Raw genomic sequence first — 15,448 nt, forward strand, 5'->3', positions numbered from 1 at the left:
TATCAATTGGATATTTGAACCTTAAAAAGTTAAGGTTTGGTGCAAAAATAAGTATTAAAACTATACCCTAAATTAATTTTAAGTGCCTACAAAATTTAATGTTTTATCATATTAGATCAATTAGTTATTGATTAACATTTAATATTTTATTTGAGTTAAATAATAAAAAATTTAAATATAAATATTTAATTTATTAAATTATGTCATATTACTTTTAAATTGATGAGTTTTATTACTTTTTAAAGATTGAAATTATTATTATATCAGATTACGTCACTATTTTATATAATATTTTATCATAATTTATCTAATATGTTTATAACGATATTCTACTTAATATATTTTTTTAGTATAATAAATAAATAATTTTTAACAAACCTATAATTAAGTTAGTTAAACTAATTGAAATCTATTATTTCTACGTAAATTATGATAATCATCTTGAAATTTTTTTCTTCCATGAATCTAACCTCAGCTAAATTTACTTACTTAAATCAAACAATAATACTCGATTCATGATTCACTTAAAATTTACCGTCATAAAATCATGTTAAATGGATCATAACATTAAATAGGTGCGCACAATAATAAAATTTTAGATTCATTCAAAATTTGACCAACAAAATAAAACACTAATCAAACCTCAAACAAATATTAAACTCATATAATAATCTAAAGATAAAACACTTGTTCTTAACGGAAAAAAATTAGACACCTAAAGTTAACTTGAGGTATAATTTAGACACTTAATTTTGTGTTAAGTGAAAACATGACACGTATCACTTAACAAATTTTTTAATGACCATTACTTTATAGACACTTAAAAGTATGACAAAAAACATTAGACATCTAAAAGTGTAATGGAGAAGCAATAAACACATTTTTAACAAAAAATTCTTTAGACATCTAAAGTTAACTTAGGGTGTAATTTGAACACTTATTTTTTTCATTAAGCTAAAAATTAATAGAATTATTGATATGATAATTTTTTCAATGATAATGTCACATTACCTTATGGTAACACATCATCACTTTTTTAACGACGGTACCAAAAATAAAACCTAAATTAAACATAATGTATGATTTAAAAAATTAAATAAAATTTAAGCAAAACACAAAAAAATAATAATTTAGGTACTAAACATGTAATTTAGTCTTGTTATCAAGACTATAAGTTTAACACGTAGGGTTGAAGTGTATGAACATACAATGGAATCTATTGTTCATCTGAATCCAATCCAACCAATAAGATGAATGTGTGGATGCCTAAAACATTTATACCTCTTTGACATCTCAGGGGTGTAAAGTACCACATTACAGTAACTAATTAAGATGGCATGCTACCAATCGAAAATGAATATCTAACTTCCCATTTTCCAAGTAGCAGTGCCCCAGATTCTTTTTTTTTTTTGCCACAGAATCAAAATTACCATAAGAAATTAAGTTGTTAGAAAATAAGACATGATAATCTTTATATTAAACACACAAAAGAAAGGTCTTACAAGTATTCCATTGTCATCACAACTATTCCTAGTTGTACCAAAAAGTGGTTCCTACCTTCTTCAAATGGGTATATCAAACATGGGAAAATGAACTTAGTAGGGATACTGCATCTAAGTCCAAATATATATGCTTAAATTTCCCTTACCAAACGAGTTCCAAGGGATTTGTAGTTCATGCGGGGATTTAAACCTCTTTCTGGAAACATCATCCAACTATCTGTTGCTTTCTGGAAACTTTGATTCGTAAGTTTGTGGCACCTGTAAGCCGCACATTTTTATTTTAAAAATACAAAAAAGAAGAGAAAAACTTAAAAATACAAGATAAAATAAAGAAATGGTTTTAACCAGGAATGTTGCGGTGATCATTTTTCCAGCAAACCATCTACCATGTAGGTTCCGTTGAGCATTGATAGCACCTTGTGCATCCTCAAATCGTAAGTAGACAAAACCAGCACTTTCCCTGTTGAAGCAAATCAATGAGTCGCATGACGACAGTCATAAAAAAAAAGGAGATATAGAGAATAAAAGCTATGTTAACGGGTACAATTAATTTTTTCTAGAAACATAAGTTAAAGAAGGCATGATCCTCCAAATATATGAAAACATATAAAAAAAATCAAACCAGGTTTTTTTTGGATATATATTCATATTCTGACACTCAAACTGAGTCTGATCCACATTTTACCTGTCTACATGTATATGCTTCACTTTCCCAAATTTAGTACATTCTTCCTGAACATCTTCTTTGATATCCAGATCAAAATCAGGTTCCATCTGCCGAAAGAATACAATATGGTTAGACACGAAAAAAAACCACTAAAAATTTGGGTGCAGGCACATACCTCCAGAGTTGGATCAAACATATTCTTTAACAATAGGCATTCGCTTGGACTTCCGATTGTGTCAATAGTAGGGATGCCATTAGTAGGGAGTTGTAGGCCACCTGGAAGTCCAGAAATTGTAGAAGTAGAGGCCTGTATAGTAGGAGGAACAAGGGATGGCAACAACGGTGCAACTCCAATAATTGGTGCTGTTGAAGCAGTAAGGCCAGTGATATTATTAACAGGGATGCCTACCGAGCCAGTAATACTGCAAATAATAGAGGGAAATGCAGTTTCAACAAGAAAACATATAAATTAAACCACTACAAGATTCAGAGGAAAACTTGATGCGGTGCCACTGCGATCCAGCTTTGCCATAAGAAGTGCTCGAGATGATGAATTCAAAGACTGAAATTCATAAGAATGTTTTGTGAGCTTACTAAAAAGTCAAAAATTGTGCATGCTGAAACTAACCAAATTCATCAAATATTGATAAAGCTAGCAAAACAAAAGACATGTGAAACAGCCACAAGGACATATTCTATGAAACTACTCATTTGTTGGCTATCCTTTGGGGAAAATAGTCAGTTGCTGATGGCCTAAGCATGATGTCATGAGTTCAAATGCAATGTCAAACAACAAAAATCATTTTTTTATCAAAATGTTACCACTTTTAGAAGGATAACGCAATTTTGGGTCAGTAACAGAAAATGGGAGTATAACACTTACAAAGCCACCAGCACCATCATCATCATCAAGATCAGCTGCAGTTGTCCCAACATCTTGCAATGCACTTTGATCGGTAACAGTTGATACCTAAACATATGGAAAAAGAAATATATAATATACATGTATATATAAGCCGTCTTTGTTAAGGTTGCCTGGTGGCTAGAAAATTGATAGATGTATAGTCTATAGATCAGCAGCTAAAAGAAAAGTTGGTGACAAAAGAGTATAGAAGGTTACATGTTTGTAGACTTATAGATAATTCACTTCAGTAGTTAAAGATTCAAATGCAGTAGGAACCTAAAATCATATATCAACAAATATATGCATATGCTCATACAAAACTAAGACATCAATACCCATGATTACCTTGATTACTTGACCCCCAATCTCCAGCTGTCCATTCAAATTCAGTGCATTCTTTGCATCTTCCAGACGGGCAAACTGCACAAACAATTATTTCATTATCCTTTCAAAACAGAATCCCTGCTGTCAAGAATAATTACAGTATCATACCCAAAAAAGCCTGTTTGATTACAAATAGTTAATTATAGTTTATCAATATAGAGCAAAAACATAATTATGTAATGTCAAAGCAAAAGATTCTATAGAATATGGGTCAAGGATTTGCTAAAGAAAAATCCCAATAATTTCTCAAGTTGCATCACTAAGTATTACCTGGACAAAACCAAAACCTTTAGAATGACCGGTTTCATCAAGAGGCAACTGGACCAACTCCACAGAACCAAAAGATTCGAAAACCTGAGCATTTTAAACAAATAAGAGATATGGATCCAAACAAAGTACAAGGCTCTCAAGGAAATATGATAAAGAGATAATGTCCCAATTATGAGAATCACAGAGAGAGAGAGAGAGAGAGAGAGGAGAATGAGGGATGTATAATCATTGTAAAAGATGACTAAGAGCAACCATATACTAAAAATATCTCCAGGGTAAGTGGACTAGCAAATATTAAATGAAAAAATCAAGTAACAAAAGCACATTTAAGAGCTTATTTCATATTGCTTACTAAAATATCTGATTACTCAAATCCCAGTGAATGATTTTAGTATTTAGTTAAACTGGTATAAAAAATGGAATCCGCATTATCTCATTAGAAAAGGAGAAAACTTTGAGTTGAAGAGCAAATTATTGTTACCGGCAAAATTGTAAAGAACAGCTTGGTAAAGATACAAGAACAGAGGCAGTAGTTCAGTTTATATGAAGTCTCATTGTGGTGGGAGTTTCTCTCCAAGTCAATTTTGTAGCCAAGACTACCATATTTATGAGTCTGTTTTCCAAAGCTATTGAACAAAATCTTTTGAAGTCTGCATGTTATTGCAAGGCATCTAATGCACCACATGAATTAGAAGTTCAAAGACACGTGAAATCGTGAATGCAATGTCTAGGTTTTGTGCTCTCATATCTTTGGATGTTTCCCTCCCTAAAAATTTAATTCAACTCTTCTAATATCAGTTTAGATGCTACTTGACTCCATAATAAAGCTTTCCGGTTATAATCCAAGACCGAGTGATTAAAAGTTAACATTCAAATCCAATAATCAAGACCCGATTCAAACATAGAATGTTTATCAGTCCCTACAATCTTACCTGACGAAGTTGATCTTCCGTGATGTTGAAATGTAGGTTACCAACATACAACCTTCTACCCCCAGCTGCGTATGGACCAGTCTGTCCGGCTGCCACAGATGTAGTTGACTGAACAAGATTCTTCTCAGCTTCAGACGGTTTCACCATCACTGGTTGACCAAGAAGAGGCTGTCCAGAGAGGGCTATTGCCATGGGGACTGACATTACATCATAGAACTCAATGTACCTGCACAAAGAAATTAAATAAAGATCCATAATAACTCAGATAGAAATATGAAGGCATAATAACAAAACCACCCCACACCACTTCATCAAAAATGAATTTACAAATTTAACAAAATTTTGCATGTTGTTTTAAGTTCACCTGCAAAAAACAACCAAATAACACCCGAGAAAAGCAAGTTATAGTCATTGAGTTTTAGTACTCACCCAACCCCCCTAGAACGTCTTGAATTTCGATCCATTATGAGGCGAACATCTCGCACCTGAAAATTGTGATTAATAAGTATCAGGACCAAAAAAAAACGTAAGAAAGAAAACAACACCACCCATCAAAGACAAAACCAAAAGAAAGGCTGCATATTGATCTTTATTTGCCTGCATCCGTTATGATTTTTATATACAGTTAAAAGAATCCAAGTAATACATTATACATTGTAGTAGGCATCTTTTTGTTTAAAACAAAATAAACAAGTCATTCTATAACTTAAAAGTAATTTCAAGTTTCAATTAGAAACACACACTGAAGTGTTTAAAACCAGATTAAATAAAGGATCAAAAGCAAATTAGAATGCTTAAATTTTATGACAACTAAAGCATATGAATCCAGTCCCTTGGAAACTAATTACAGTAGAGAACTCCAGCACACCGTTTTGGTAAATTACATTAATTTATACGTTCTTCATAATGATTACAATTACTAACATTCTTATCAAAAAAAAAAAATCACAATTACTAACAAATCCCTAATGCAAGAATAAAATGGTAACTAAATAAAAATGAGTTCTATCACATAAACAAATAAGATCTTAAGCATAATGCAGATTACTTTTAAGAACTATGTGAGTTTTTGCCTAATGTAACCTGTATAGAAGAAAACTTGAGGTGGAACCATGAAATAAAAGTAGACCTCACCTTGCCAGCTCTAGTGAAGAATTCATAAACGTCTCTTTCATTAGCCTTCAAGGATATCTGTCAAAAATAGTTTACAAATTTTTACACCAGCACTCGTGAGGAAAAACATGAGACGTGCAAAAACAGAATAGAACAAACATTATATATGCATCTTAACCTGATAAGCAAAGACAGTTCTCTGATCTCTTTCTGGATCAACCTCAGGCTCTGCCACATCTTCCTTTTGTTTCTATATCTCCTGTGAAAAGAGGGGGGAAAACAGCCTTTTATATTATTTAAAAAATAATTTAAATTTGAACAGCTCAAAAGTATAAAATATTAAGAGAGGGTGGGGGTGCAAGAAAATTAGAAAACAAAATTTGCTTCTGGAAAGTGAAGAGATCTCTCAAATGTATGCTTCATGCAATCACTGCCCAAAAAAATACAAAAAAGAGAAGTGCAAAATCCTGCATCAAATTCTCTCCAACATGCATAAAAATGCCAAACCCCTGTTACATGGTCCTGCAGGGAACTAAACAAAGTCAACATAAGACCTCAAGTCTATATAGGGAAATCAAGCATCAACTCCATAGCAGTGAAATCAAACATGAGATAATAAAAGAAAGCACTCTGGTTACCTAAAACCTAAAACTTCAAGACAATATTTTAATGATTATATACTGTAAAAAGAAAAAAATATGGCCAATCTAGTATCCCACTGAACATGAAGATGAACTGCAAAGTTAATCAAAGCCCATCACACCCTCAATAGCATTTCTGCAACAGAAGAAATATGATTAGCAGCCTTTTTTTTAAAAGTCGGAGGATAATGGAAATCATAACATGATATCACCACTCAGGCCTAAACCTCCAATATCTCTTTCCTTGGATTTTAACTCAGTTAAGGAGTTCTTTGATGATGAAGGTTATGAAGTTCAGATTGTTGGCTGGGGATATGCCAGGAATTCCTGCGTTATCTCTTTCAAATCCCACGAAGATATGATGGAAGCATGGACAAAGAAGAAAGATGTGATAAGCTTGTGGTTTGAAAGATTGACTCCTTTACTGAATGAGGATGGAGTTCCTATGGCTTTTTGCCAGGTTGAGATATTCGGGATTCCTCTGTTATGCTGGAACGAATCCTTCTTAGAACGAATAGCTGGGAGATGGGGAAATATGGTGGAAATTCATGACTCCACCAAGAACAGGGAAGATCTCACTTCTGCGAGGATTCTTATGAGAGTTGTTAGCCCGTTTGATGTGCCAGAATTTATTATTCTTGGATCCTATGGGAGATCGTTCAGAGTTAATATCAAGATTGGATCGGTTTATGATGATTCAAAGCCTTTTTTCAAAATTTCTCCGGTGGTCGGAGTAGTTGGAGAAAATTGTGGTGAGCTGAGGTATGAGGACGAGGAAGATAGGGATATGTCAGAATTTGAGGAAAGTCCAGTCAAATCAGCAGAGAAATGCAGACAAAAAGTTGACTTTTGGATAGAGAAGGGAGTTTTTTCTGGCTCAGCAGAAACTGATGGGGAAACACATTCTCCAAGATTTACCAAACATGGGAAGAGTATTAGAAAAAGTTTTTCAGGTTTACAGAACGTTGGGAATAACAGAGGAGGAGAGTTTGCAGGTTTGGGTGTAAGGAATTCAAATATTTCGACTAATGGATCACAGGCCCAACCGGATGATTTGAGCTGCCTGGACTGGATTTTTATAAATTAATTCCTTCTGGGCCAGCTTACACAATTAACAAGTTTGGTAAACTGGTTAAAAATAGAAGAATAGCAGAGGAGAGCAGTGATATGAAACAGTTAAAAGGGTCCAGTAAGAATTCTGATTCATTTGGCAGTGAAGACAGTGAGCTAAAAAAACTAAGTCATTGATGTTAGTTTCTAATTCAGAGTTATTAAAAGATCATTCCAGAGGTCGTTCGTTAACAGTGCACAGAAGCTCGCATTCCTCCAAGAGTGTGCCTTTAGAGAAGAGGAGAATGCCATGTTATAGTAGAGTTTACAGAAGTAGGGAGAGGAATTACTGGCATGGGAATAATCAGAATGGAAATATTGTTAACGAGGTTGTTTCAAATTCAAAGATGGTTAAGGATCAGTTTTGCTCATATGTTCAGCAGACTTCTAATACAGTAGGGCTTAATTTACTAGATTGTGAGATTCCAAATTCAGTCCTGGAATCTGGTGGTGGAGGTTTAGATGGAGAGTCTGTAGGATGTGATTTGGATAAACAACCTTTTCTATCCAATTCCCGATTGACCAGTAGAAGAGTTAAAAGATTATTGTTTAGATAAGCTATAGATCAAGTCAGTATTTCTACAGCAGCTTCTTCAGTCTTTTCTAACCTCTTAGACGAAGCAGTCGCTACATGGCAAGTTAGTCAAATTTTGGGGGTTTCCTTCAAGCAGGGGAAGGAAGCTTTTTTGGAAAAAATAATTAACTTAGAGAAAGGTTGTAATATGGCTAATTGAGAGTCATATTGGGGTTTTGGGGATTGTTCAGTTACTAATCATGAAGGAAAACTTAGCCATAATTACATGGAATATAAGGGGTTTGGGTAAAAGGAAAAACAAAGAGCGGTGCAGAGATTAGTTGCAAACTCTCATCCTTCTTTTCTTTGGCTTCAAGAAACCAAAGCAGAGAAGATACAAAGGTCTTTTCTAAGAAGAAACGGGTTAAATGGTTTTCAAGGGGTTGTTGAATCGCCAGCTATTGGTTCTTCAGGGGGGTTATTATGTTGCTGGGATGATGAAGTGTTTGAGAGGGAAGATCATTGCATAAACAGAAGATTAATTGCGGTTACAGGAAAATTCATATTTAATCAGTTCAGAAGCGTCCTCATTAATGTGTATGGTCCTTCTGTGGAGGAGGAAAAAGAAAGCTTCTTTGAAGAACTTAGTCAATTCATTTCGGGACAGAATCTGCCGGTTTGTGTTGGAGGAGATTTCAATGTTTACTTGTGTGAAGATGAGAAGATGGGTAGAGCTCAGAATAGAGTCTCAATGAGGATTTTCTCTCATTTTATTCAGTCGGTAGGATTAATTAATCTGCCTATGGAGGGGGAATGATTTACTTGGAGTAATAACCAAGATGATCCCACTTTTGTTAGATTGGACAGATTCTTGGTGAATGGACAATTCTTGGCTTCTTTTCCTGAGATTATTCAGTCACTTATTCTTAAGCCCATCTCAGATCACAATGTTGTATTGTTACAAAACGGAGGTGTTAATTGGGGAAACAAGCCTTTTAGACTATACAATTATGTGATGGAGGAAGATGGTTTCCAGGAAATGGTTTGTCAAACAATTACAGGTTGTAAGAAGCGCAAGAGAAAATTAGGAATTCTTGGTATTTTGAAGAACTCTAAATTAGCCATCAAACAGTGGGCATGGAAGAAGAACAAGTTTCCGGGGACTGCAATTTCTGATTTAGAAAATAAAATTCAAAAGCTTGAGGTGGTAGCACAGCAAAGGCATGGCAGTTCGATTCAGGAGATTGTTGATGAGTTAAATGCATGTAGAAGAGAACTGTGGAGACTTCATAGAATTGAGGAGCATATTTGGCATCAAAATTCTAGACAAAAGTGGGTGAATGATGGAGATCGAAACACAAGATACTTTCATACTTGTGCATCGGTGAGGAGAAAACAAAATGCATTTATTGTTTTAAAGGTGAATGGGAATTTTACAAGAGACCCAGATGTTATTAAAACTGCTGTAAAAGATCACTTTTTTAAAATTTTCAATGAGAGGTCTACACTGGAGGTTGAAGATATAGGGTTGAATTTCCCTAAAATCTCTTTCGAACAAAGTAGTCTTTTAGAGAAGGTTTTTTTCGAGGAGGAAGTGTGGGAGACTCTAAAGTCTTGTGATAGTAACAAAGCTCCGGGACCGGACGGATTGAATTTGGATTTCTTCAAAAGGTTTTGGCCTGTGCTAAAGGATAACATTATGGATTTTTTTCACAAATTCTCTTTGGGGATAGAATGGGAGCATGGTATTAACCATACGTTTATCACCCTTATTCCTAAAGGGTCTAATAATGGGAGCCTTGACGATTTTAGACCCATAAGCTTAGTGGGAGGAGTTTACAAAATTTTAACCAAGTGTCTTTCAAGGAGGCTTAGAAGTTGTAAAGGAGATATCATAAGCCCGACTCAATTTGCTTTCATACCCGGTCGACAGATTTTGGATTGCTCTCTAATTGCAAACGAGGGTATAGATTATTGGAGAAAGAAAGGGCTAAAGGGTTGTGTTTTGAAAGTTGATTTCAAGAAGGTTTACGATATTGTTGATTGGCCTATTTTGTTTAAGGTAATGGAAAAAATGGGATTCGGCTCTACTTGGATTAGTTGGATTAGGAGATGTGTTACTACAACTTCGATTTCGGTGTTGGTTAATGGGGTTCCAACGGAGGAGTTTTCAATGGCAAAGGGGCTAAGACAGGGTTATTCACTCTCTCCCTTATTATTTAATCTAGTAGGGGAATTGTTGAATTTACTAATCCTAATAAAGGGTCTTTCAATCTTACACATTTACAATTTGCAGTTGATGTAATCATTTTTTGTGGGACTTCGAAGATGCAGATAATGAATGTGAAGAGAGTGCTTAGAGTGTTTGAGGTTATGTCAGGGCTGCAACTAAACCTCAAGAAGAACAGACTGTTTGGAGTAAACATATCTCTAGAGGAGGTTCAAACTTGGGCAGATTCCATTGGTTGTGCAGTGGGTAGTTTTTCCTCTAATTATCTAGGTCTCCCTCTAGGTGCAATAAAGAATTCCTCAGTTATTTGGGAACCGGTGGTGCAGAATTTTCACTCAAAATTGGCAGGTTGGAAGGCAGCGACTTTATCACTAGCTGGAAGAATGGTTTTGATTAAATCTGTCTTATGCTCACTGGCCACTTATTTTTTGTCAATGTTTAAGGTTCCAGCTTCAATCCTGAAGGCTCTCAATTCTATTATGACTAATTTTATATGGGGAGGTGGGAATGGTAAAAAGGAAATTCACTGGGTTAAATGGGATGAAGTTTGTAAACCTAAGAATGAGGGAGGGTTGGGAGTACGTAATCTGAATTTCATGAACAGAGCTTTGCTAGGGAAATGGTCCTGGAGATTTGCAAACGAGAGAAATTCGGTTTGGAGAAGATTTATTTGTTCTAAATACAGTTTCAATTCCTCTAGGTTATTGTTTGACAGTAATCTTCCAGCTTGTATTTCTTGGCAGTGGAGAGCAGTGGTTAATAATTATTTCAAGCAAGATCCATTTGGTTCTAATTTTTGTTCCTTATGTAGCTTTCAAGTTGGCAATGGTAAGCACATTCAATTTTGGCAGGATGTTTGGGTAACAGATTATCCGCTACAGGTAATTTTTCCAAGATTGTTTTTGATTGCTACTAATAAATCATGAAAGCTATGTGAGTTTGGAGATTTTCATCCATCGGGCTGGATTTGGGATGTTCAAGTTAGAAGAAATTTAAATGATTGCGAGATGGAACAATGGTGTAACTTGATGAGCACTATTTCTCTTGTTTCTCTGACTACTGAATCCAGTGATGGCTTAATTTAGAAAGGCAGTGGGGATGGTATGTTTACAGTCAGTTCTTGTGTTAAGAAGTGTGTTACTGGTTCCGAAGAGGTTTAATTCTAGATGAAGGTTGTTTGGAGAGGATTACTACCACCACAAGTTGAAACATTATTGTGGTAAATTGTGCAGCAAAAGCTTGATGTTAAAACAGAATTGGCAATAAGAGGAGTTCAAGGAATTGATGATGTTTTATGTCCTCTTTGTAAAAAGGTTGATGAGTCTTCCTCGCATTTATTCTTTTCTTGTTCAGTTGTGTGGGCATTATGGAATAAATTTTTACAATTGTGGAGTTTTAGTTCTGTTCTTCATGAAGATGCTAAAACTTTTCTATTAGGCTGGGAAGAGTTGAAGCCAAATTCTGCTATATGGTCATTCATTCCTGGGGTTGTTATTTGGACCATTTGGAAAACCAGGAATTTTATTGTTTTTGAAAGGGGGAAGTTGGACCAGATTGAATTATTCTTTTTAGCAAGAGTCAGGCTTGCATCTTGGTTCCTAGCTAAGTATAAGGATATCTCTATTCCTAAAGACTCGTTGATTTCGGACCCTTCAATAGGGGATTCTCATTCGTCCTACAAGTTCCTAAAGTCTTCTATTTTTCCCTGGTGTCCTCCTCCTATAGGCTTCATTAAATTGAATGTGGATGCTGCCACTAGTAGTGATTGGAAGAAAAGCGGGTTGGGAGGCATTTTAAGGGATCATCTTGGTGCAATATTAGGAACTTTTCAGGAGTCAGAGGGTCCGGGTCCTCCAACATTGAAGGAACTTAAAGCTATTTAAAGGGGACTTGTTTTCGTTGCATCTATCCAAGGGTGGAAAAAATTTCGTTTGATTGTTGAGAGTGACAGCAGGGTAATTGTGGACTGGATTATTAAAGCTGATTCTTGTCCAACTGTGTATGCTTTTATTGCTAAAGATATAGTTGTAAAACTTAGGTTTTGTGGGGGAATTGTTAGATGGGTTACAAGGACAGCTAATATGGAGGCTGATGCCTTAGCAAAAGCGGGTATAGGCTGAATTTTATGTATTTTGTTTTTCGAGTGATTACTTGTAAGGGTTATTGGGTTTTCTTCCTCTAGGTTGTAATTCCTACTTTATTTAATAAAGTTATAAGGCACCCTTTTCCGTCTTCCGCTGATTAAGGAGTTTACACATAAACTCCATTAATTAAGAAGGTGGTTTTTAATGAGGCCTTCAAATCTTATAAAAAAAAAACTCCATTCTTGCAAAGCAAGCTTACAAATATAGTGTAGCAATAGTACTTAAATCCCATGACCTGAGATCCAGTGCCTGGCCCAATTGCCAAGAAGATCATCTAAAGATAGCTCTAGAACATACGCGAGTTCCCAGATCTAATGTTCAATATCAGAATTTGGAAGACTAAATAAATAGAACCATATGAAACTTAAGAGCAGGAGGAACAAGAAGTAATTAGGTAGCCATATAGAACCTGTAAAGCAAGCAAGAATTACACTTGGAAGAAATAATTGATAAAGCCTAGCTATGGCAGAGAAAAAGTTGATCATCTTGATCTTCTATGTGGTTACATGTGAAACGCGGAGCCATGTTGAATGGGTTTGACATATAGCAATGTCAACCTTAAGAAAGCTTTGAGAAACTGAAGACAAGAACATGGAGAAAATATCTACATTGAATTTGGTCACTAGAACAACAGAGATTGCAGAAAATGAACTAAGAAATCATTTCTTTAAAATTCACATCACTAACAAGATCATATCGCAGAATATACAACTCTAGGAATAAACACAATCTAAAAAAGAATCCAAATCAGAATTACATGAGAAATATCACAATAACAATCATAAATACTGTATAGACTTGCAAATAAATAGGAAAAGTGCATGTTGAAAAAATTACTGGCATGATATCACTGCCTCAAATTAATAATAGCAACTATGCATCAAAGTAATCCTCAAGGCAAATATGACAAGTAAGGCATGCACAAAGAAGCCAAAAGTTAAACAAATGAAAGTGACAAAAATATGCAGGGGTACCTGCTTTCTCTGTCTTGTTCCCTTGGCTCCCTTTCCTTTTCTCTTTCTCTAAACTCTCTGTCATGACTCTTGTCTGGTTCTCTTTCTGATCGACTCCTGCTTCTCCTTGACCGCTCTCTCTCCCTTTCCCTTTGTCCGTCCCTCTCACTTTCACGATCACGGTCTTTCCTAAAACGTTCCTTCTCTCTTTCCCTCCCATTTCTCTCTTCCCTATCCTTGGGGTCCTTGGCTCTGTGTTCTCGACTACTTTGGTGCCTATCCTTCTCCCGTCTCTAGACTGTGACTGTCTGTGAGATAAGCCTCGTTCCTTGTGCCTGTCATGATCTTGCCATGAATCCTCTTTTGACTTTGAGTGCTTGGAAAGATGATTATAATCATCAGAATCATCAGCTCGCTCCTCCCTCTTATGCTTAGAACTCCTATTCCGACTTCTCTCCGATTTGACAGCATTAAAGCTGTCATTTCCATCTTCATTTTTCGACTTTTGAGGCTCAAGATTCTCAACTGCTTTTTCTAAATACTCATATTCATCAAAATCCATATTCAGTCACTTCTGATCTGCAATTGGCGTAAAAAAAACTCAATAACCAAGCTCATCACATATACGAAAAAGAAAAAATAATTTTAATCAAACAAATAAACAACACTAGTTTCACTGGATTAACCAAAAACCTGCTCTTATTTGCAATTAATGCTCAGTTTTATTTGACAGACAGTGAGTGAAGAAAAATAATAATAAATTGTAAAATCAACAATAAGTCAAACAAAATTTAAATTCAAGATTTACTTTAAATTCAAGATTTACTTTCTCGTTTGTCGTAATTAAGCAGTGAGAAACGCAATGATAGTGAAAACAGAACTCGTGAAATTACCTCTGGAGAAGAAAGCCAATTCAAATTATTCAACGCGAGAAGGTGTGGCTGGAGATTTATCAAGAGTTGCAATGTAGCGCCAAATCCAATACTAGGGCTGACTGCAGTAAAACAGGCGGGTGCTTTTTTGGTTTCGCGTATATAAATATAAGCTTAGTTATTCATGGATTTGGGTTAACGAGAAAGAGGTTGCCTGTTCATAGGCCGAGATGGATTCGGTTTGGCCATAAATTTTAAAATATTTTAGATCGTTTAGGTTAACTCAGCTGAGTTTAGTTTTTGAATAAAATATCATATATGCCAAAAAATCATTTTTATTATATATCTATATTATCGTTTAATAATATTATAATTATTATATATTAGTTATTATTATATGAGTTATAATTTACTTATGCAATGTAATTTTTTTTATTTTACTTATATTTAAATTATTGGATTAAAGAAAATAGATGACTTAAATTATTTTATTATTTTTTTCTAATGAATATATTTTCATCTCCTACCGTTAATTTCATTCGTTTATTTTTACTCATCTAATGAGTCATAATTTTTATTTTTAAAATTTTATTATTTACTTCTGAGTTATATTCCGACCCTAATTATAGAATTTATTGGATGATTTCAACAATTTAAAGAGATTTATCCCCTCTTAGTGAGCTGGGTTTAAGCACTATCTTAATAGAATTGGAATGAGATTTGAATAGTCTAAAATATATATATTTTTAAAAATATTGTACGTTTGAACGTAATTTAGAAAAAAACATGCAACAGCAACACGGTAGGATTCTTTTCTTGGACGATATCGTATATATAAGGTGGTTGATGTGGTGGATATGGACATGTTCCATTCATCTCGAAAGTGAAAAAGGATTCATTGGTTTGCAATGGATCCAAATTACAATTATGAATTTATGCAGTGATTCTCACACTTTCGCTTCAAAACTGGTGTGCATGCTTTACACAATATGTTGCGGGCACTACAGCAAAACTGTTCTACCGCGGCGTTTTTAGCGGCGTTTTAAGAGTAAACGGCACTAACTTTAAACATATAGCGGCGTTTACATTCCAAACGCCACAAAATAGTAACTTTAGCGGCGTTTTTATACAAAACGCCGCGACAAAGTAGTACTTTAGCGGTGTTTTTATAAAAACGCCGCTATAGACTCGTATTTTAGTGACGCTTTGGTA

General features: G+C 34.8%; 1 protein-coding gene across 1 annotated transcript; it reads right to left on the reverse strand.

Annotated features, from left to right (window-relative positions):
* Positions 1-1,444: 1,444 nt before the first annotated feature.
* Positions 1,445-14,417, reverse strand: LOC120128075 (RNA-binding protein 39-like). The gene is made up of 15 exons (XM_039145859.1): positions 14,258-14,417; positions 13,386-13,943; positions 5,951-6,031; positions 5,794-5,850; positions 5,089-5,144; positions 4,660-4,885; positions 3,728-3,811; positions 3,419-3,493; positions 3,053-3,139; positions 2,667-2,731; positions 2,345-2,591; positions 2,188-2,276; positions 1,848-1,962; positions 1,623-1,760; positions 1,445-1,590 (listed from the first exon to the last, which is right to left on the reverse strand). Exons 5-14 carry the CDS (start codon positions 5,121-5,123, stop codon positions 1,716-1,718), a joined length of 1,068 nt encoding a protein of 355 aa, XP_039001790.1. The 5' UTR covers positions 5,124-5,144; positions 5,794-5,850; positions 5,951-6,031; positions 13,386-13,943; positions 14,258-14,417; the 3' UTR covers positions 1,445-1,590; positions 1,623-1,715.
* Positions 14,418-15,448: the final 1,031 nt, after the last annotated feature.

The sequence above is a fragment of the Hibiscus syriacus genome, unplaced genomic scaffold, assembly GCF_006381635.1.
Source record: "Hibiscus syriacus cultivar Baekdansim isolate YM2019G1 unplaced genomic scaffold, ASM638163v2 tig00110474_pilon, whole genome shotgun sequence".
Classification (NCBI taxonomy): Eukaryota; Viridiplantae; Streptophyta; class Magnoliopsida; order Malvales; family Malvaceae; genus Hibiscus; species Hibiscus syriacus.